Raw genomic sequence first — 18,902 nt, 5'->3', positions numbered from 1 at the left:
CCTCAACTTCGAAAACACCCTGTATTAAACGAATTTTTTTTATTATATGTCTAACATCTTTATTTAATCAGGCTCAGTGTATTATTTGTATTTGTGATAACAGCAGTAAATTATTTGAACATCAACCGAATATAATATTTACTGATAAAAAGCAAATGCGGTCTGTTAAAAGATTCTGTGCCATTAACAATCTGCTGTCTGGTGTGTTAGTATTATTGTTTAGTAAGGATAACGATTCAAAAATATTTATTCAGGCAAAGTGTAAAATGTGTGACAAGTGTATTTGAGCAGAGTAAGTGTGCTTTAAAAACTATATCAACAATTTTAATGTTTTTATTATTAATTATTTCCCAAGAAATATACCCAAGACTAATTCTTACTACGAGTATAGTTACGACGACGTATTAGATGCGAACAGATCAAAATGTTAATAGCTTCAAGATGTGTATAAACGGTTCTATTCATTTTGCAGGGAACGTAAATTTTTTTAGAGTAAGCTGTACTAAAAATAGGCAAAGTGCTATCTGAGACTTTACGATCCAAAACGAAATATTATCGGCAGATGTCTAATATTAGTACGGTTTTATTTAGAGTTTACTTCGCTTGCTGCAAAATGGACGGAATGGATGACTGTCCTCTCTTCTCTCTTACTCTCGTTACATACAGAGTGATTTTGGAAGTTGTGCAGATGTGATAGAACCCCACAAAAGGTAACGATTGAGTCAATAATGCCTTATACAGGGTCTCTATAAATGATTGTCTGGTCAAGCCTCAAGCCAGCCTTGGAAAAAAAAATACTGTTCCGCGTTTTTGAAACCGATGCCAAATTCTAGTTCGTTTTCACGGTCACTTCATACATTAATGACGTTTTGTTTGCGCTCGTCAGTCGAGTTTTCGTTCCTTATATTCGTTTTATCGCAGTTAATAAACACCAAACATCTGTATTTTTCAATAAAAATTGCAAGTACGTCCGCTTTTAGAGGTAAACAGACTGGCCAAATTTGTGAGGTTATGTTTTAATGTTTTATGTTTTATTTTAGCTTTATTTTCTTTACGTGTTCTATTCTGTTGAATAGAACACGTTCATTGTTGTTTTTTACTTTCGAAATTGAAGATTTATTAATGGGGAATTATCTGTTTGTAAAAATGAATTCCAGCAAAATATCCGGATAACATCTGTACGAAATTCTCACATCTCCCTTGCTTAGTCTGGACGCTCGGTTCGGAGGGCACCTGCTTGAAGTGGTTGGTGTCATAATAACGTCCCATTCGATAGGACGTACCCGCCTAACCCCGCATTATTACCTCGTTTTGTTTATGTTACATCGTGCTGGGGGTGAAAAGGAATTTTTGTTTTTAGTTTAGAATCTCGTGTTAATAAGAGAGCACGTCTCATTTACTTATACTGATCTGAATTGTTTACTACTTTTTGATATATTAATAAACTTTATAATTATTGGAATTTAAATATTTCTTACACATCCTCGATGATTGTTTGTTAATTCACATTGGGCGAATTGTGAACAGATTTTTAACAATCGGAACAATTAGCAAGCGTAAATCATCAGGACGACCACCAGTATCTGATGAAATAGTCGAGGATTTGAAAGAAACGGTGGAAAAGACTCTACAGATATCCATAGCCCCGTTATCTCAACAATCTGGTGTACCACGAAGCACTTGTCACAAAATCATTAAAAGTAGGCTAAAACCGCATCCTTATAAAATAAGTGTTGTCCAAGAACTCCAACCTGCAGATTATCAAAGTTGTGTTTAATATTGCAGGTAATCAGTTTCAAAATCACCTCAATTTCAGAATTTAGAGTGCTGAGAATCCACACCAATTTGTAGAAATTCCTTTACATGTTTTGAAAACCAATTTGTTATAGTTATTTAGTGTTGTAAATTATGTTGTTGAATACATTTGATTTTATTGAAAAACCAGTAAGACTTATTTGTCATGAAAAGAAAAACACTTATTTATATTGGAAGAAAAAATGTGAGTCAATACTGTATTCGACAATTCAGTTTAGGTCGTATTTATCACTAGCATAAAACAAGAAATGTGAAAGCAGACAAAAAGGTAGTATTGTATAGTGGCATACGGGGACAAAGTATTCTCAATATTTATCTGTTTGGATTTGTTCTCATACCAATTCCTGTACACTATGTGGCGGTACGATGGGGCCAATAATTGTTCCCCTGTTGGTGTTGATATTAAATAATAAATACATTAATGTTAGCAGGAGTAAAGCACACAGGTTAAAAGCCAACAACCTAACCTGAAAATGTGACATTCATTATTTGCCGAACAAAACGGTACATTCAAAGTTTGACAAGTTTCCATGGCTGGCTGGACCCGACAATTATTTATAGAGACCCTGTACAAATGTTGATATTTTCCGAGGCAAAGCGGCTAAAAATTTTTCAAAAAAAGTTTGGGAGAGACTGAATTTTATAAAAAATTTGTAAATAAACGTTGTGCAGCATCTTCGCGATTTCGGGCGTTTCGAAATGAACATGCGTGATCTTCGCTGCCAACTAGAAGATCGTATTTTAATTGCAGAAGAAAAAATTCACCACGAAAACCAAGACCGTCAGTTCCCGCAGTCATTTTCAATTAACGTGTTGACTGGAATTATTGAAAATCTCGCCATTTCATGAATTTTTAAACGAAGTTTTGCCCGAATTGATTCTTCTAGCAATTCGACGAGAATTGTGGTACCTTCACGATGGTGCACATCATTACATTCAAAACGCCGCTCAGGAAATTAGTGAAACCGGCATTCTGAATCGAGTTCGATTTTCTTGGATACGTCTGCTGAAGCAAATGATAGCAGGCATTTTGAGCAACTTCTGCTCCATGTTATGCTTGTATTCACAATTACAGTCTAATTTCAATCAAGAATTTATGATAAAATTTAAAAAACTTAAACAATAAAAATCAAACATAACCTCGAATGATATAAAAACTTGACATTTTAGGTTCGGCGTACGTCAGAACTGCCCGCGAAATTTTAAAATTTTCAGCGGTTCCCAAACAAACTGATTCCTTGGATTCTCTTGTAAACCATTAAAATTTGAATAGTATTAGTTGGGTTATTTTGCTTTCTTTCAACACGTATGACCGTAGGTTAAAATATCTGCACAACTTGCAAAATCACACTGTATAAATGGCTTGGAAAAATTGCCTAATTTGCTCCCTAAAAATATATCTATTTTTTGCAAATTTCTTGAATCTGGAGTACCTACATAATAAATGCAAAGGGTTCTGTATTTTGAGAAAACATTATGGGAGAAAACTTTTCCTCTAGGTATATTTCTATCAAATTAACTTCATCATAATCTATCCAATACTCGTCGACAATTGAATAATCTTCAATTTTCGATCGGTTTTGCACTCTCGTCAAAAATTGAATAACTCAGTTTTGTGATTATTAACTGACAGTCCTGATAGTGTTTTTGATGCAAATATTTGAGTATATCATATTGAAATAAATAGGAATCAATATGAAGATAAATATCTAATTAATTAGATAACTGTTTTCAGAAAATGAAACGAACAGAACTATCAAAAAGAAAAAATGAAAGAGGAAAAATTGCAACTTTGTCCAAGCAACCAACTCCAGATACTATCGAATTCGATGCAAAGATTTTAACCAAATTACTCGCCGGCAAATCTTACGACAGCGATGATATTACAAAATGTGCAAAACTTGTAGCGTTACGAAACGCCACAATGGCGATTGGCCGGAGTAGGAGGCCACGAGGTCCTACTTATGCTCGCGGGGCTAATAGATCGCAGTTCGAAGACCCGGAACTAGCAGTTAACGCACGGCATTTGGCAACGCGACGCGCCCACCCTGCCTTCAAGTTTTTTACGTCGCTCATTCCGGAAGCGGAAAGTTTCAATTTAGAGTCATTTGTGCCAGCCACCACGGGGGGGCTGGAAGAACACATGTTACCCCCGCAAATGTCAGGCTGAGGTGGCCTCACGCCTCTAGGTTGGCGAGCTGCAACCTATCTTTCAGAACCCCACTTTCACTTTCTCTTTCTCTTCACTTTCTCTTCTTCTCTTCTCAGCGATAGGTGACCGTACGGCAATGTTGGGTCCCTTTTCCTCTTTAGTAACTTGCCGGAAAGTCATCTCCTTCTTTTCAACCCCATCTTTCTTCCTGTCCTTTTTTTGACCTGCGAGTTACGGCAATTAACATCAGGATAGACGTGCACGACTTACCGACACAATACCGTCCAAAATCTGAATTCTCCCGCTCGGTATAATTTCGAGGTAAACAAACCGACGCCATGACGGTCCACCTGTCATGACACGCGCACGTGTAGTACCACCGGAAATGCACATTTTTGATTGCGCAGTACCACGCAAGCGCAGCCCGCCTTATAGCACAACTGAATAAGGTCGAGAATCGCGCGCGTGACGATTTTCGCGATTTATGGGACTGCGGTACCGAGATTAAAAATGCGGAAGTCGGACACTTCGTCGAGAGCCGTCGAAGCGACGCCAGCGAAGCGCCTTTTAGAGTTCGTGGTCGAGTGACCCCTCGCACTATAGAGGTAATTATCGTTCAATTTTGAATTCATTTCACTAAGACCATGTATTAGGGGTGGTTCGATCCAGTTTAGAGTCAATCCCGTTTGGATGAATTGATCCAGTACCGTATCGCAACTTTAGAGTACCGAAAATTTTTGAGTAAAGGAGTGCCGGAAGGACTTCGATTTAGCGCCAAGAACCCCCTTTTTCGCTGAAAGGTAATTACCGAATCTTCCGATTTTCACAACACTAACGACAATTCGTTAGGGGTCGTTCGCAGGGCGATTCGTAGCCAGATCGTTCGCAGGGCGATTCGTAGCCAGATCGTTCGCAGGGCGATTCGTAGCCAGATCGTTCGCAGAGGCGACCATTTTGGAGAACATCGTTCGCAGAGGCGATCGTTTATTTTGAGCACCGTATCGCCAAGGTCACACCGCAAGTCAAAAGGACGCTATTCGAGGAGACAACAGACCCGTCATAAAGCTAAGTCGCCATATTTTTTTACCGCGGCATTGCAAAATTTAGGAACGCCTCGAATTTCTCGCTTCTCGCTTTCATGATTTTTGTATGTTCACTAAATTTTTTTGAAACTTTGCAAATGTTTAGAATTTTTTGTAAGAACCTTTTCATTCAATCTCCAGTGTCAACTTAAAGAAATTTCAGTCAAATTTAACGTTTCGGAACTTCACCGATTTAAACTTTCCTATCAGGATCAATTTTAATTTTTTGTCAAGGTGACACCCCAATCTTGACCTTGGGTTTCATTAAGTTTACATTTAATAATTAGCTCGATCAGAAGGAAGTCTAAGTTCGGGAGGTTCCTCATCAGGAATCAAAACATCTTTTATTTCGTCGAAGAATATCATGTTTAGTTTAAGATTCGGTCACATGTGAAAGAAAAGCTTTTCTGGTTACGACCAAAGTAGATATTAAGGCCACCAAAAAGTACTGGTTCCGCATCTTTCAATTTTCATCTAGTAGTTACAAGCGAACCATTATCGCATTCGTGTGAACCAGTACCGAACCACCAAATACTGTTCTGTGGATAATTTTGCAGTAACCGAATAAACCAAAATTTGTTTAACGATCAGAAAGCGTTTGCTTTTACTTACCTTCGACGAGTAAGATCTGAGCACTTGTCCCGGCAGCTGGACAAGCAACAACCAGCTCAAGACAATAGCTGCCTGGCGCCCATTTTTTTAAAAATCCGAACCCACGCCCTCTGCCCCGAAAAACCCCCTGGGAGCCCGGAGCTGTCACTGGCCAACTTTTGGTCACACAAATTTTGACGCCCAGAACGTGGGGCCCGATTTTTTGGAGCAACCACAAATTTTCGTTTATCGTTCATCTTCAGTGAGGCTCAGTCACTTTTTTCAATCGGAGCAAAGGGAGTTGGTAAAGGTTTATTGAAAGTTGAATTTTTTGATTGTGTGTTAATGAGAAGCGGAAATTTAGCGGCGAATTCATTGTTTGAGTAGCGGTCTTATCTTGTACCCTCGACGACAAAAACCTTTTCTCGGAATCGACTATCGTGTTGCGCGCTGTTTTTTGGTAGTGTTTTGACCGGCGTTTTTATTGCGTTACCGACCCGTGGAATCGCGGTGAGTCTTCGTCAAAATGGACGAACAATTCAAGGTCAAGCATTTACTAGCTGACGAGCTGACGTATGAATTGCGTATACGCGGCATCACGACTAGCCGAAACCAGGACGATAAGAGGAAACTGTTAGCGAGAGCTCTGTCCAAAGAACTAGGTCGACCGGACGAATACTTTCTGTCACTTCATGACGCAGAGTATGATCACGACACCGAGGTCCAGGCCATTGAGGACACCCTTGAGAGCATACGCACGATTTTGACAGAATTTGAAGGAACGGCGGAAGACATGATCTTCAAACGGTTGAAGACCCGTCTAACGCACCTTTCATTTCGCATTCGGCGAATGAGACGCGAGCGAGATGCGGAGTATAGAAATGAGGCGTACGCGACATGTTTGTTGCTCGAAGCTGATCTTCACGACAAGGCAGCAGAAGCGAGCCCGGTTACGGTGGAAGCGCCACCAGTCGTCGCGACTACTCCCATTTACGTGCACCCTCACGCGAGATCTCCGGAACCGAAACTAGTGCCAATTCACACCTGGGGCGTATCTTTCAACGGGGAGGAAAATGGAATGACGGTGAACCAGTTCTTGGAACGGGTAGAGGAACTGTCGGTAGCGCGAAACGCAACCAACAGGGACCTTTTTAACGCGGCCATTGATCTCTTTAGCGGCAAAGCGCTGATTTGGTATCGTTCTGTTCGGAGCAGGTTGAGCGATTGGGACGAAGTGGTTCAGTTGTTGAAACAGGAATTTCTTCCACCGGATTTCGATGAATTGTTGTGGGACGAAATCAAGGGCAGGCTTCAGGGCAAAAGCGAGTCGATAACCATTTACGTTGCGGTTATGGAGACGCTTTTTGCTAGACTTAGTCGACCACCGGCGGAGATAACCAAGGTAAAGACGATTCGGAGGAATTTGCTTCCATGTTACCTTAACCAGCTTAGCATCACCGAAGTTGTCACCGTACCGGAGTTGATTGAGTTGTGCAAAAAAGTGGAGGAGTTATCGGCTTTGCGGCAGAAACATCGCGCTGCACCCAAGTCATCTTGCGTGTTGGAGCCAGAGTTGGCATATGTTCGGGCGAGCGAACCCGCGAAAGCGAGTCCACGCGCCATCGTCGTGAAGGAACCCTCAGGCAATTCAGCCAGACGGAGTGAACCCGCGAGTTCGTCCTCCAGGTCGTTCAAGTGCTGGAATTGTCAACAGCCGAATCATTCGTTCATGAACTGTCGACTGAAAAGAAAGCAGTTTTGCTACCGTTGTGGGGAGCCAGACGTCACCTTGGCGACCTGCAAAAAGTGTAATCCGTCGGGAAACGCGCAGTAGGGACGCGGCAGACTTGCGGCCGTGCTACGTTCCTAAAACATCCCAAGGCCGATGTAAACGCATCGATCATCGCAAAACGTACGGACACCCAGTGGAACGCTTGGTTAGACGAAGTCAAAGAGTTTTGCAAGCCTTCTCGGGCAAATTCCGCTTCCATTTTCGTCAGCAAAACCAATGACAATAGGCCATTTATCAGACTGCGTCTAAACAATAAGGAAACTGAAGGACTCGTGGATTCCGGTTCGAATTGCACTATAGTTGGTGGAAAAGGAGCCGATTTAATTCATTTTCGCGCAGGTGGAAAAACTTTCCCATCTCGGCTAAAAACCATCAGAACTGCCGACGGAAAACAACATCCGGTAACCAAAGCTATCGAACTAGAAGCAGTGTTAGACTCGTCGAGACGGCGAATTCGTGTCTACTACGTGCCAGATCTTCAGCATAGCGTCATATTAGGGTGCGACTTTTGTAGATTATTCGGACTCAAGATAGATTTCGCGGGTCACAAAATTGAAGTTGCGTCGGATATCGTAAGAGTACCAGAATGTGACGCGGTGACGGAGTGTGGCGCGGATCGGCATGAGATCACCGAGATCATCCGGAAAAATTTAGATTTGTTGAGCAACGACGGAAAGTTAGGGAGGACACACAAAATGACAGTCACAATCGACACGGGAGAAGCATTGCCGATCAAACAACGTCCGTATTGGTGGTCTCCGTACATGCTTGCGGAAGTCAACAAAGAAATTGACCGCATGCTCGAGAACAATGTCATATCGCCTTCTGACAGTCCGTGGTCTTCTCCAATTTTGTTAGTAAAGAAATCTTCCGGTGAATACCGACTTTGCTTTGACGGTCGCAGGCTCAATGCCGTGACAAAACGTGACAGTTACCCATTACCGCGTGTCGACAGGATTCTCAGTATGTTGCGAGGAGCAAAGTACATCAGTTCGATCGATCTCAAGAACGCTTTTTGGCAAATCCCGTTAGATTCAGAGTCTAGGCCGAAGACAGCTTTTGCGATTCCCGGCAGAGGTCTTTTTCATTTTAACGTATTACCGTTCGGACTGACAAACGCAGCCCAGAGGCAGCAGTGTCTCATGGACAGAATTTTCGGACCTGAACTAGAACCTCACGTCTTTGTTTACCTGGACGATCTAATCATTATCGCCCCGACATTCGAGAAACACGTACAAGTTTTGAGGGAGGTGATACGACGTCTTCGAGACGCGAAACTCACCGTGAATGCGAAAAAGTGTCAACTTTTCCGCTCAAGTTTGAAATATTTGGGTTTCATTGTCGATGAACATGGTCTAGGTACCGATCCAGACAAAGTAGCGGCCATGGTGAGCTATCCAGTCCCGAAGACTAGTACCGAAATCAAACGTTTCGTAGGCATGTGTTCTTGGTATAGGCGTTTCATCCCTCATTTTTCGACCCTCATGTCCCCGATAAACGCGTTACTTACCGGAAAGCGAAAGCGACAGAAAACGGAGTGGACTCCTGAAGCTCAGGAAGCTTTTCAGAAAATCAAGGATGCACTTGTTTCAGCACCCGTATTGTCAAGTCCTGATTTCTCGAAACCTTTCGTGATCCAAACTGACGCTTCAAACACCGGTCTAGGAGCAGTTTTAACGCAAGATTTAGACGGAGATGAGAGAGTGATCGCGTACGCCAGCCGTTCGCTAACAAAAGCCGAGCGAAATTATAGCGTTACGGAACGAGAATGTTTAGCCGTTTTGTTCGCGTTGGAAAAGTTCAGACCTTACGTTGAGGGCACCCATTTCACGATCGTGACGGACCATTATTCATTGCTCTGGTTAAACCGAATGAAGGACCCAGCAGGCAAGTTAGCGCGATGGAGTGTCAAGCTCAATCAATTTTCATTCGATTTGGTCCATCGTAAGGGCAAGCTCAATGTAGTACCGGACGCACTATCGAGACTACCTGCAGAAATTGCTGCGGTAGACATTGACAGCTTTCTCGGCGTGAACTTGAATGATTTGGACGAGTCGTACACGCGACTTCGCGACAACATAATCGCCAATCCTCAAAGAAATCCATCATGGAAAGTCGAGAACGGTCTCGTGTATCGATTCGTACCGAACAAAATTGTACTACCCGGCAACGTCCCGGAGTGGAAGCTTTTAGTACCGCGAAATCAAAGAACAAAAATTTTAGAATCATGTCATGATGCACCGACATCAGCTCATTTCGGGTACTACAAGACACTTTCAAGGTTATCCATCAATCACTTTTGGCCGAAAATGCGTCGTTCCGTCATTCGTTACGTTCGAAACTGCAAGGTTTGCAATGAGCAAAAAGCACCGAACACCGCTCGCGCAGGGCTTATGGGAAAAGAAAAAAAGGTTCAGTTTCCGTGGCAAATGATTTCCGTTGATTTGATTGGTCCATTACCGACGTCCACGAAAGGATATTCGTATCTCTTAGTGATCGTAGATTGGTTCACGAAGTACGTTGTACTATTTCCGTTACGAAAAGCTACGAGCTCAAAAGTTACAGAATGTATCGAGAACGGAATTTTTCTTGTGTATGGTGTACCGCAATTCATTTTGGTCGACAACGGCAAGCAGTTTGTCGGAAACGAATTTGTAAAGACTTGCGAGAACTACAAAGTTCAAAAGATCTGGTTCACAGCCAAGTATCACCCTCAGAGCAACCCTGTGGAGCGATACAACCGCACAGTTGGCACTGCCATACGAAGTTACGTCAAAGGCGCTCACAAAAAGTGGGATGCCGAGGTGGCAAAGATCGGGTACGCGATTCGCACAGCGGTCAACGAAGTAACCGGATTCAGTCCAGCATTTCTCAATTTTGGTAGGGTAGTACCCTGTACCGGTGAATTTTACGGCAAAGTAGCGGAAAATCCGGAAACCTTGACGACAGCTGATCGCGAAGATCACGCGAAAAATTTAGAACACCTCAAGACCATCTTGCAGGATGTAACCCAGCACCTTCACAAAGCGCACGAACGCAACGAACGCTCGTACAATCTTCGGAAGCGCGACGCTGAATTTTTTGTAGGCGACAAAGTTTGGAAACGCAACAAAGTACTTTCCAGCGCTGCGAAAGACTTTGCGCAAAAATTAGCGCCACGCTACGTGCTGTGCACGATAACGAGAAAACTATCGAAACTCGCGTACGCTCTCGAAGATGAGAACCGCGCAGATCTAGGTGTTTGGCACATGAAAGATTTGAAAGAATTCAGAGGATCTCTGGCAGAAGCCGAAGAACCGTAGCGAGCTTTGCATTTCACTTTTTCGTACCGTTCAATTTTTCGATTAATTCTTTTGTCCTCCTTTGGAATGTTGACGACAGTAAAATTTTACCGTGGAGTTTGTTCAGGAAAAGTTTATTTAAGAACCCCAAATTATGACATTTAACCGGACTTGACTTACATCATACCGCAGTACTCAAGTACTAATTGACATTGAGATTCAGTTTTCAATCGTTTGATACGCGCAGATATCGACAAGCCATTTTCGTGGCGAAACCAAAACTTTTCCAGTGATCAAATTTTGACGTTTTTTTTGTGAAGACTTCATCTTCGTTTTTTTGTAAAAAGTAAAAGGCAACTGAGTTACCTTTTCCTTTTTCTTTTTGAGGAGGGGGGTAGTGTAGCGTTACGAAACGCCACAATGGCGATTGGCCGGAGTAGGAGGCCACGAGGTCCTACTTATGCTCGCGGGGCTAATAGATCGCAGTTCGAAGACCCGGAACTAGCAGTTAACGCACGGCATTTGGCAACGCGACGCGCCCACCCTGCCTTCAAGTTTTTTACGTCGCTCATTCCGGAAGCGGAAAGTTTCAATTTAGAGTCATTTGTGCCAGCCACCACGGGGGGGCTGGAAGAACACATGTTACCCCCGCAAATGTCAGGCTGAGGTGGCCTCACGCCTCTAGGTTGGCGAGCTGCAACCTATCTTTCAGAACCCCACTTTCACTTTCTCTTTCTCTTCACTTTCTCTTCTTCTCTTCTCAGCGATAGGTGACCGTACGGCAATGTTGGGTCCCTTTTCCTCTTTAGTAACTTGCCGGAAAGTCATCTCCTTCTTTTCAACCCCATCTTTCTTCCTGTCCTTTTTTTGACCTGCGAGTTACGGCAATTAACATCAGGATAGACGTGCACGACTTACCGACACAATACCGTCCAAAATCTGAATTCTCCCGCTCGGTATAATTTCGAGGTAAACAAACCGACGCCATGACGGTCCACCTGTCATGACACGCGCACGTGTAGTACCACCGGAAATGCACATTTTTGATTGCGCAGTACCACGCAAGCGCAGCCCGCCTTATAGCACAACTGAATAAGGTCGAGAATCGCGCGCGTGACGATTTTCGCGATTTATGGGACTGCGGTACCGAGATTAAAAATGCGGAAGTCGGACACTTCGTCGAGAGCCGTCGAAGCGACGCCAGCGAAGCGCCTTTTAGAGTTCGTGGTCGAGTGACCCCTCGCACTATAGAGGTAATTATCGTTCAATTTTGAATTCATTTCACTAAGACCATGTATTAGGGGTGGTTCGATCCAGTTTAGAGTCAATCCCGTTTGGATGAATTGATCCAGTACCGTATCGCAACTTTAGAGTACCGAAAATTTTTGAGTAAAGGAGTGCCGGAAGGACTTCGATTTAGCGCCAAGAACCCCCTTTTTCGCTGAAAGGTAATTACCGAATCTTCCGATTTTCACAACACTAACGACAATTCGTTAGGGGTCGTTCGCAGGGCGATTCGTAGCCAGATCGTTCGCAGGGCGATTCGTAGCCAGATCGTTCGCAGGGCGATTCGTAGCCAGATCGTTCGCAGAGGCGACCATTTTGGAGAACATCGTTCGCAGAGGCGATCGTTTATTTTGAGCACCGTATCGCCAAGGTCACACCGCAAGTCAAAAGGACGCTATTCGAGGAGACAACAGACCCGTCATAAAGCTAAGTCGCCATATTTTTTTACCGCGGCATTGCAAAATTTAGGAACGCCTCGAATTTCTCGCTTCTCGCTTTCATGATTTTTGTATGTTCACTAAATTTTTTTGAAACTTTGCAAATGTTTAGAATTTTTTGTAAGAACCTTTTCATTCAATCTCCAGTGTCAACTTAAAGAAATTTCAGTCAAATTTAACGTTTCGGAACTTCACCGATTTAAACTTTCCTATCAGGATCAATTTTAATTTTTTGTCAAGGTGACACCCCAATCTTGACCTTGGGTTTCATTAAGTTTACATTTAATAATTAGCTCGATCAGAAGGAAGTCTAAGTTCGGGAGGTTCCTCATCAGGAATCAAAACATCTTTTATTTCGTCGAAGAATATCATGTTTAGTTTAAGATTCGGTCACATGTGAAAGAAAAGCTTTTCTGGTTACGACCAAAGTAGATATTAAGGCCACCAAAAAGTACTGGTTCCGCATCTTTCAATTTTCATCTAGTAGTTACAAGCGAACCATTATCGCATTCGTGTGAACCAGTACCGAACCACCAAATACTGTTCTGTGGATAATTTTGCAGTAACCGAATAAACCAAAATTTGTTTAACGATCAGAAAGCGTTTGCTTTTACTTACCTTCGACGAGTAAGATCTGAGCACTTGTCCCGGCAGCTGGACAAGCAACAACCAGCTCAAGACAATAGCTGCCTGGCGCCCATTTTTTTAAAAATCCGAACCCACGCCCTCTGCCCCGAAAAACCCCCTGGGAGCCCGGAGCTGTCACTGGCCAACTTTTGGTCACAAACTTCTTTTAACAAAATACGGTTACAACTTTGACCAACAGTTCAAACTTGTGGAGGACATCCAAAAATTCGACGAAGTTCTTGAAAAAGTTGAACTTCAACAGCAAAAACCGTTATTTGTAATATTCGGCAAACCGACTAAGCGATGGGTTCTCTTCTGCGTAGTGAGCTGCCAAGGTGGTAGGAACAAAATCTTCTACAAAGACCCTCGTGGTGCTCTTATTTCTTTTAAATTGGAAGTCAAACTCAACGCCAAATTTGGCAGTCCTAAATTAATTGCCCAAACGACTCAAGATCAAGAAACAGATGATGAACATTCTTACGGTACGCTCTGTATTCGAAATTTAGACATTATGCTAAACTTGCTCAAAGAAAATCCTACAAAATTTGTTAATGAATTTTCACGAATTCACTTTGCTCATCCAACCACAGTAAACGAAGAAAAACTGAAAAATGTGATCAAATTGACAAATGAGTTAGCAGAAAGTGACGATTTTAAAATTGCACTGAAGGAGTTTATCGACAAATTACCACTAGATATAGGTCAGGTTATGTTGGAGTACAAGAAAGTGTTAGAAGAGGAACTCGAAAAAGGTGAAGAACATGCAGACCTCGATAGAATTAAAGAAGCAAGGATGAAGTGCCTGAATCAAGAAACAGTCAATCAACTTCAGATTGATTACAAAATAAACGCCAAAGATGAAGAAGCTAAGAAGTACGAACTCGAGATCCAGAAAAAGTTTCCAAACGAAATGAAAAGTTTAAATGACATTCTTGAAGTTCTTGACGATGTTAAAATTGATCAGCAACTCTACGATGCTGTCGAAAATATAAGTGAAATACTGGACATCGATTATGTTAAGATGAAATCGTTTTACGAACTCAAGCTTAAAAAAGAAGATGGAAGTCAACACAAGAAGCTAACACCAGATAGCATTGATGATATCCTGAAGAACCTTCCACTTCTAAAAGAGAGTTCCACGACAGTTGGTACACCTCTAAATCAACTGTGGAGTGAAATCACTTTAGGAATGGAAAAACCTGATGGATCACCATCGCAACACTCCCAAGAAGATATACGACGCTTAGAAACCAAGTACCATTTGGTCAAAAGGAGCTACGAAGAATGGAAGGACTCCAATATTCAAGCTATCAATAAGTGGGCTGTTCAAATGAAGGGGCGTTTGGGATTCAGCGATGACGATATTTGCAAAACCATTGCCACTATGGATAGAACTTTTAATCTTTTAACAGGAGGTCATCGTCTTCGAGACACGCAAATCTTGGCAGTTCTGGTATTCTTCCATAGCCAAAATAATCAAGGCCGATTGTGTCAAATTAAAACCGGCGAGGGCAAAACAGTTATCATTTCATTAATAGTAGTTATTCGAGCTCTCCAAGGTGTAACCGTAGACGTCATCACAAGCAATCCAATCCTAGCTGCGAGTGGAGTCGACGAAACTAGAACTTTCTATTCGGCGTTTGGTCTAACCGTATCCACAAACAATCCAGTAGAAAATGACAGAAGTGACTTCAAAATTGGCTACACTGCAGATGTCCTCTACGGTACCATCAGCAACTTCCAGTTTGATTACCTCAAAGATATATTCGAAGGATTCAGTATCAGACATGAGAGAAGATTCGGCCAAGTTATTCTGGATGAGGTCGACAGCATGCTTGTGGATAACGGAGGTCACATTGCCAAACTAGCTTCTCCGTACCCCGGAATGGAAAGTTTGAGATATATCTACATCAAGATTTGGCAAGAATTGCATAAAGCAGAACAAAATTTAATCAAAGAAACAGAAAAGAAAGTTAAAGAATTTTTGAAGAATTGTTCCGATAATCAAGAAGCAAATGTAGATTATGAAAAATTTGTACAAGAAATTATTTTATCTGAGCGAAAAATTATGAAACAGAAGATCAGAGACAGCAATCCCACTGATGTTCCTTTAGTTCCAGCCCATTTGAAGGAATATGCGGAGAGAAAATTAGATTTGTGGATGAAAAATGCCCTCCATGCTAAATATAATTGTCACGAACATCAACAGTACCGAATTATTACAAATGATTCTGGAGAGAGGGTTGTCAGCCCTGTCGATTATTTAAATACCGGAGTGACTCTCAAGAATACAATTTGGTCGAACGGACTTCACCAGTTTGTTCAGCTAAAACACAACCTTTACTTGACTTTCGAAAGCTTAACAAGCAGCTTCATTTCAAATATAGGCTACATAAAAAATTATGAAGATAAAAATATTTTTGGATTTACTGGAACTTTAGGCTCTAGCGCAGAACAAGAAGTTCTTTCGCACATTTACAACATAAATTACGCCAAGCTACCAACCTACAAACAGAAGAAATTTGAAGAAATTCCAGGCTTAATTGCTGACGATTATTCTTGGGATCGTCGTGTTGCAATAGAAGTACTAGCAAAGATCGAAGAAAGACGAGCTGTTTTGGTGATATGCGAAACTGAACAAGACCTTCTCACTGTCAAAAGAAACTTAGAAATATTACAAAACACCGATTTTAGAATTAGAATATATGCCAACGAGGATAACGTCAAAGAAACAAAGAACAAAGTGAAGATTGGTGACATAATTCTCGCCACAAATATTGCGGGACGTGGTACAAACTTCAAAACAGAAAAGGATTTGGAAGAAAAGGGTGGCTTGCACGTTTGTGTCACTTTCCTCCCTTGCAACTTGAGAGTTGAGGGACAAGCATTTGGAAGAACGTCACGTCAAGGTAACAATGGTACAGCTCAATTGATCATTCGTCGAAGTGAAGTCGATGAACTTGGAATAATTGATGACGATCCAGATTTTACTAGAATTAAACAAGAGCGAGATCGTCTTGAAAGGCAAAGATTGAAACAAATCAAAGAAGTGTTGGTCAAAGAACTCAACTTCAAAGACAAGATTTTTGAATACTTCTCAGAATTTTACAGGAATTTGAAGATAGTAAGAGCAACTAGAAGTTTCATGTTTGTTTTGCAAGATCTGAAAGAGTTCTGGGCATTTTGGCTTGAAAAGAAAAATTTTAAGGCAGCGAATATTGCAAACACAAATCCCAAGCAAGAATTTGAAAAGTTCTTGGACGAGGCGCGTCCAATAATCAACGGAACAATCAGCCATAATCCGTTCTACTGCATTGGTTTGGTAGATCACTACCTAGAAGGCAATTCGAGAAGCCAAGCTTTAGAAGTTTTGAAACATGCTGTTGAAATGAGTGGCACCGACAATTATGAATTGTTGGCAGGTCTTCATTTGAAACTTTTTGAATTGGCGATCATGAGTGGTGAAGAAGTGATGGGAAGATTAAAAAAGACGATGTTTAAGATTTTTTTTATTCCTATCAGTAGGAACGAGCACTACAAGGATGAAGCACTTATTCAGCTGAAACACGCTAAAGTAGCTATCCAAAAAGAAATAAGTTACATTGAGGAGTACCTAACAGTAAATGCCAATCCAGATTTTGAAAACATTCTACTAGATGACAACGGCAAAAACTTGTTCTTAACGCACATCAACTCGCGACTGTACTGCTTGAGACTACACAATGGAAATATCGAAGAGTTGATTAAGCAGATCGAGACAAGCTCAGGAGGGTTAGATTTTAGCGGAAAAGCTCCAACGACCTTGGAAAACTTTGACAACATGAATTGCGGGTCTCAACTGAAAGTAACTAACTCTGAGCTTACTGAGCTTCAGTCGATTGGAATCGACACTATTTACGCCCTAAAAGAGATCCACGACATTCCAAGTGTTAAAATTTACGCAGCTGTAAGTGAAATCTCAGGAGGAATTGCTCTGTTATGTGTGGGACTTTGCTTCTTCCCGGTGTACCCGATTATGAGTGCCATCGCAGGTACGTTAATTTCCGAAGGCGTCATGGACATAGTAATGGAACTTATATCCAATGGTTGTTCTGAATTCGACCAAAAGGACTTCATAAAAGGTAAATTTATTTCTTACGGCATCAGCTTGATCACTTTCGGTATCGGCGCCGTCACCCAAGCGGTCAAAATTTTGTCAAAAGCTGTAAGCTTCTGCAGAAAATTGTCGACGTTCTTGCGCAAGAGCACTTATTTGAAGGAACTGTGTAACAAATTGGCCAATTTAGTGGACAAACTCGGAAATGTCTTTGAAATGAAGTTGGTAACAGCGCAATTCAACAAACTGACCAAAGCCGAACAACTGGATGAATTGGTAAAGTTGAAACAGATGGGTAGTTTCGATAAGTTTCAACAACTGGGAGGATTGGACAAACTGTCTCAACTGCAAAAGTTGAAACAAACCGGAAAGTTGGGCGAACTGGCCAGATCTCAGCTGCTTAGAAACTTTACCGAAGAGGTAATCAAAAATACAACCAAGAAAGTTGTGAAATCTATTGTTGAGGAAAAAGTGATTAATCCATTGTTGTCTTTAGCGCTCAAAGGCATTATTGAAAAAATCAAGCACATCTTCCAAAAATCAGTAAGCGATTCGATAAGATCCAATGAGTATCTGATGCAAAAACTTCGAACCAACTCGACCGATACGATCAACGAAGCAGTTAAGGGATTTTTGGAAGGTGACGAGGTTAAAAACACGGCGAAACAAGTTGGTTTTGAGCTTTTAGAATTATTTGAGAACAAAGTACTTAAGGGTTTGAAGATAGCTTTTGACACCATTGAAAGTATAGTAGATCTGGTGCGATGCGGGAATCAGTTTGTTTCTTATCTAGACAATGAACTTCAAGATGGTAACTGTGAGAATGACGTTGATGAAATCGTTGAAGAAGTCAGCTCCAAGCTAGCCGATAGAATGTTCGACTTATTGTGTAATTGTATGAAGGGTCCTGCTACTGAGACATTTAATTTGGTTAAATGCCATTTGGATTCCAAGTTCAGGAAAGTTGGCGATGGGAACGAATCAATTGTTGCTGTCTCTTCACCAATAAAAAAACCTGGTAATGAAGCTTATAGTATTCTTGGCCTCGAGCCTACAGATTCTGTGTCTGAAATCAAACGCAAGTATAGAAGATTGGCTCTCGAAGTGCATCCTGACAAGAGCCCAAATGATCCGTACGCTCAACAAAAATTCCAAATGGTTAACGATGCTTACCAAGAGCTTGTGAGGGAAAATAATATCAACTAAGCTAATAACAACATGGCTAGATTACTTTATTTTGCTTAATCACAACTATTCTATTGTAAATGCACTTAGGCTAATATCCTGTATCGGCAGGCATTTATTTAATTTAATTAGCGACTGAGGGAATATTGTTCATAGGAATCTGTGTTTTTAATTTAATTACATTTAAATAAAATGATCCGTTTCAGTGTGAACCCACAATTAAGCTTGATAAGTTAATTGAATCTTACTTTCAACAGTAAATAGTGTTGTCGGGGAGTTTCCTCTTGATTAAAAATATGATTTTCAGTTTTATGTTATTATTATTAAACTGGGTTGTAATAAATGTGTTTTATTTTTTTGCAATTTGCGTTTTACATAACTCTCCTCAACTGACATAATGAGATACTTAAATTCACAAAGTAAACCCACAAGGGCCGGTTTTACCAACGTCTGTTAAAGCTAACTGTATGTTAAAGTATACGAAAACATTGTTATAACAATAGGTAACTGAAGTAACGAAGCATTTTAATCTACAGTTAACTTTAACTGGCGTTGAT

General features: G+C 41.3%; 1 protein-coding gene across 1 annotated transcript; it reads left to right on the top strand.

Annotated features, from left to right (window-relative positions):
- The first annotated feature begins 505 nt into the window (after window positions 1-505).
- LOC138130036 (uncharacterized) lies at window positions 506-18,708 on the top strand. Its single transcript, XM_069046403.1, has 4 exons — window positions 506-710; window positions 3,134-3,314; window positions 3,551-3,718; window positions 13,228-18,708. The coding sequence occupies exons 3-4, from the start codon at window positions 3,554-3,556 to the stop codon at window positions 18,364-18,366; spliced, it is 5,304 nt and encodes a 1,767-aa protein (XP_068902504.1). The 5' UTR covers window positions 506-710; window positions 3,134-3,314; window positions 3,551-3,553; the 3' UTR covers window positions 18,367-18,708.
- Window positions 18,709-18,902: the final 194 nt, after the last annotated feature.

This window comes from Tenebrio molitor, chromosome 4 (assembly GCF_963966145.1).
Source record: "Tenebrio molitor chromosome 4, icTenMoli1.1, whole genome shotgun sequence".
Classification (NCBI taxonomy): domain Eukaryota; kingdom Metazoa; phylum Arthropoda; class Insecta; order Coleoptera; family Tenebrionidae; genus Tenebrio; species Tenebrio molitor.
The sequence above is the reverse complement of the archived record's forward strand: the minus strand, read 5'-3'. Positions and strand labels throughout refer to the sequence as shown.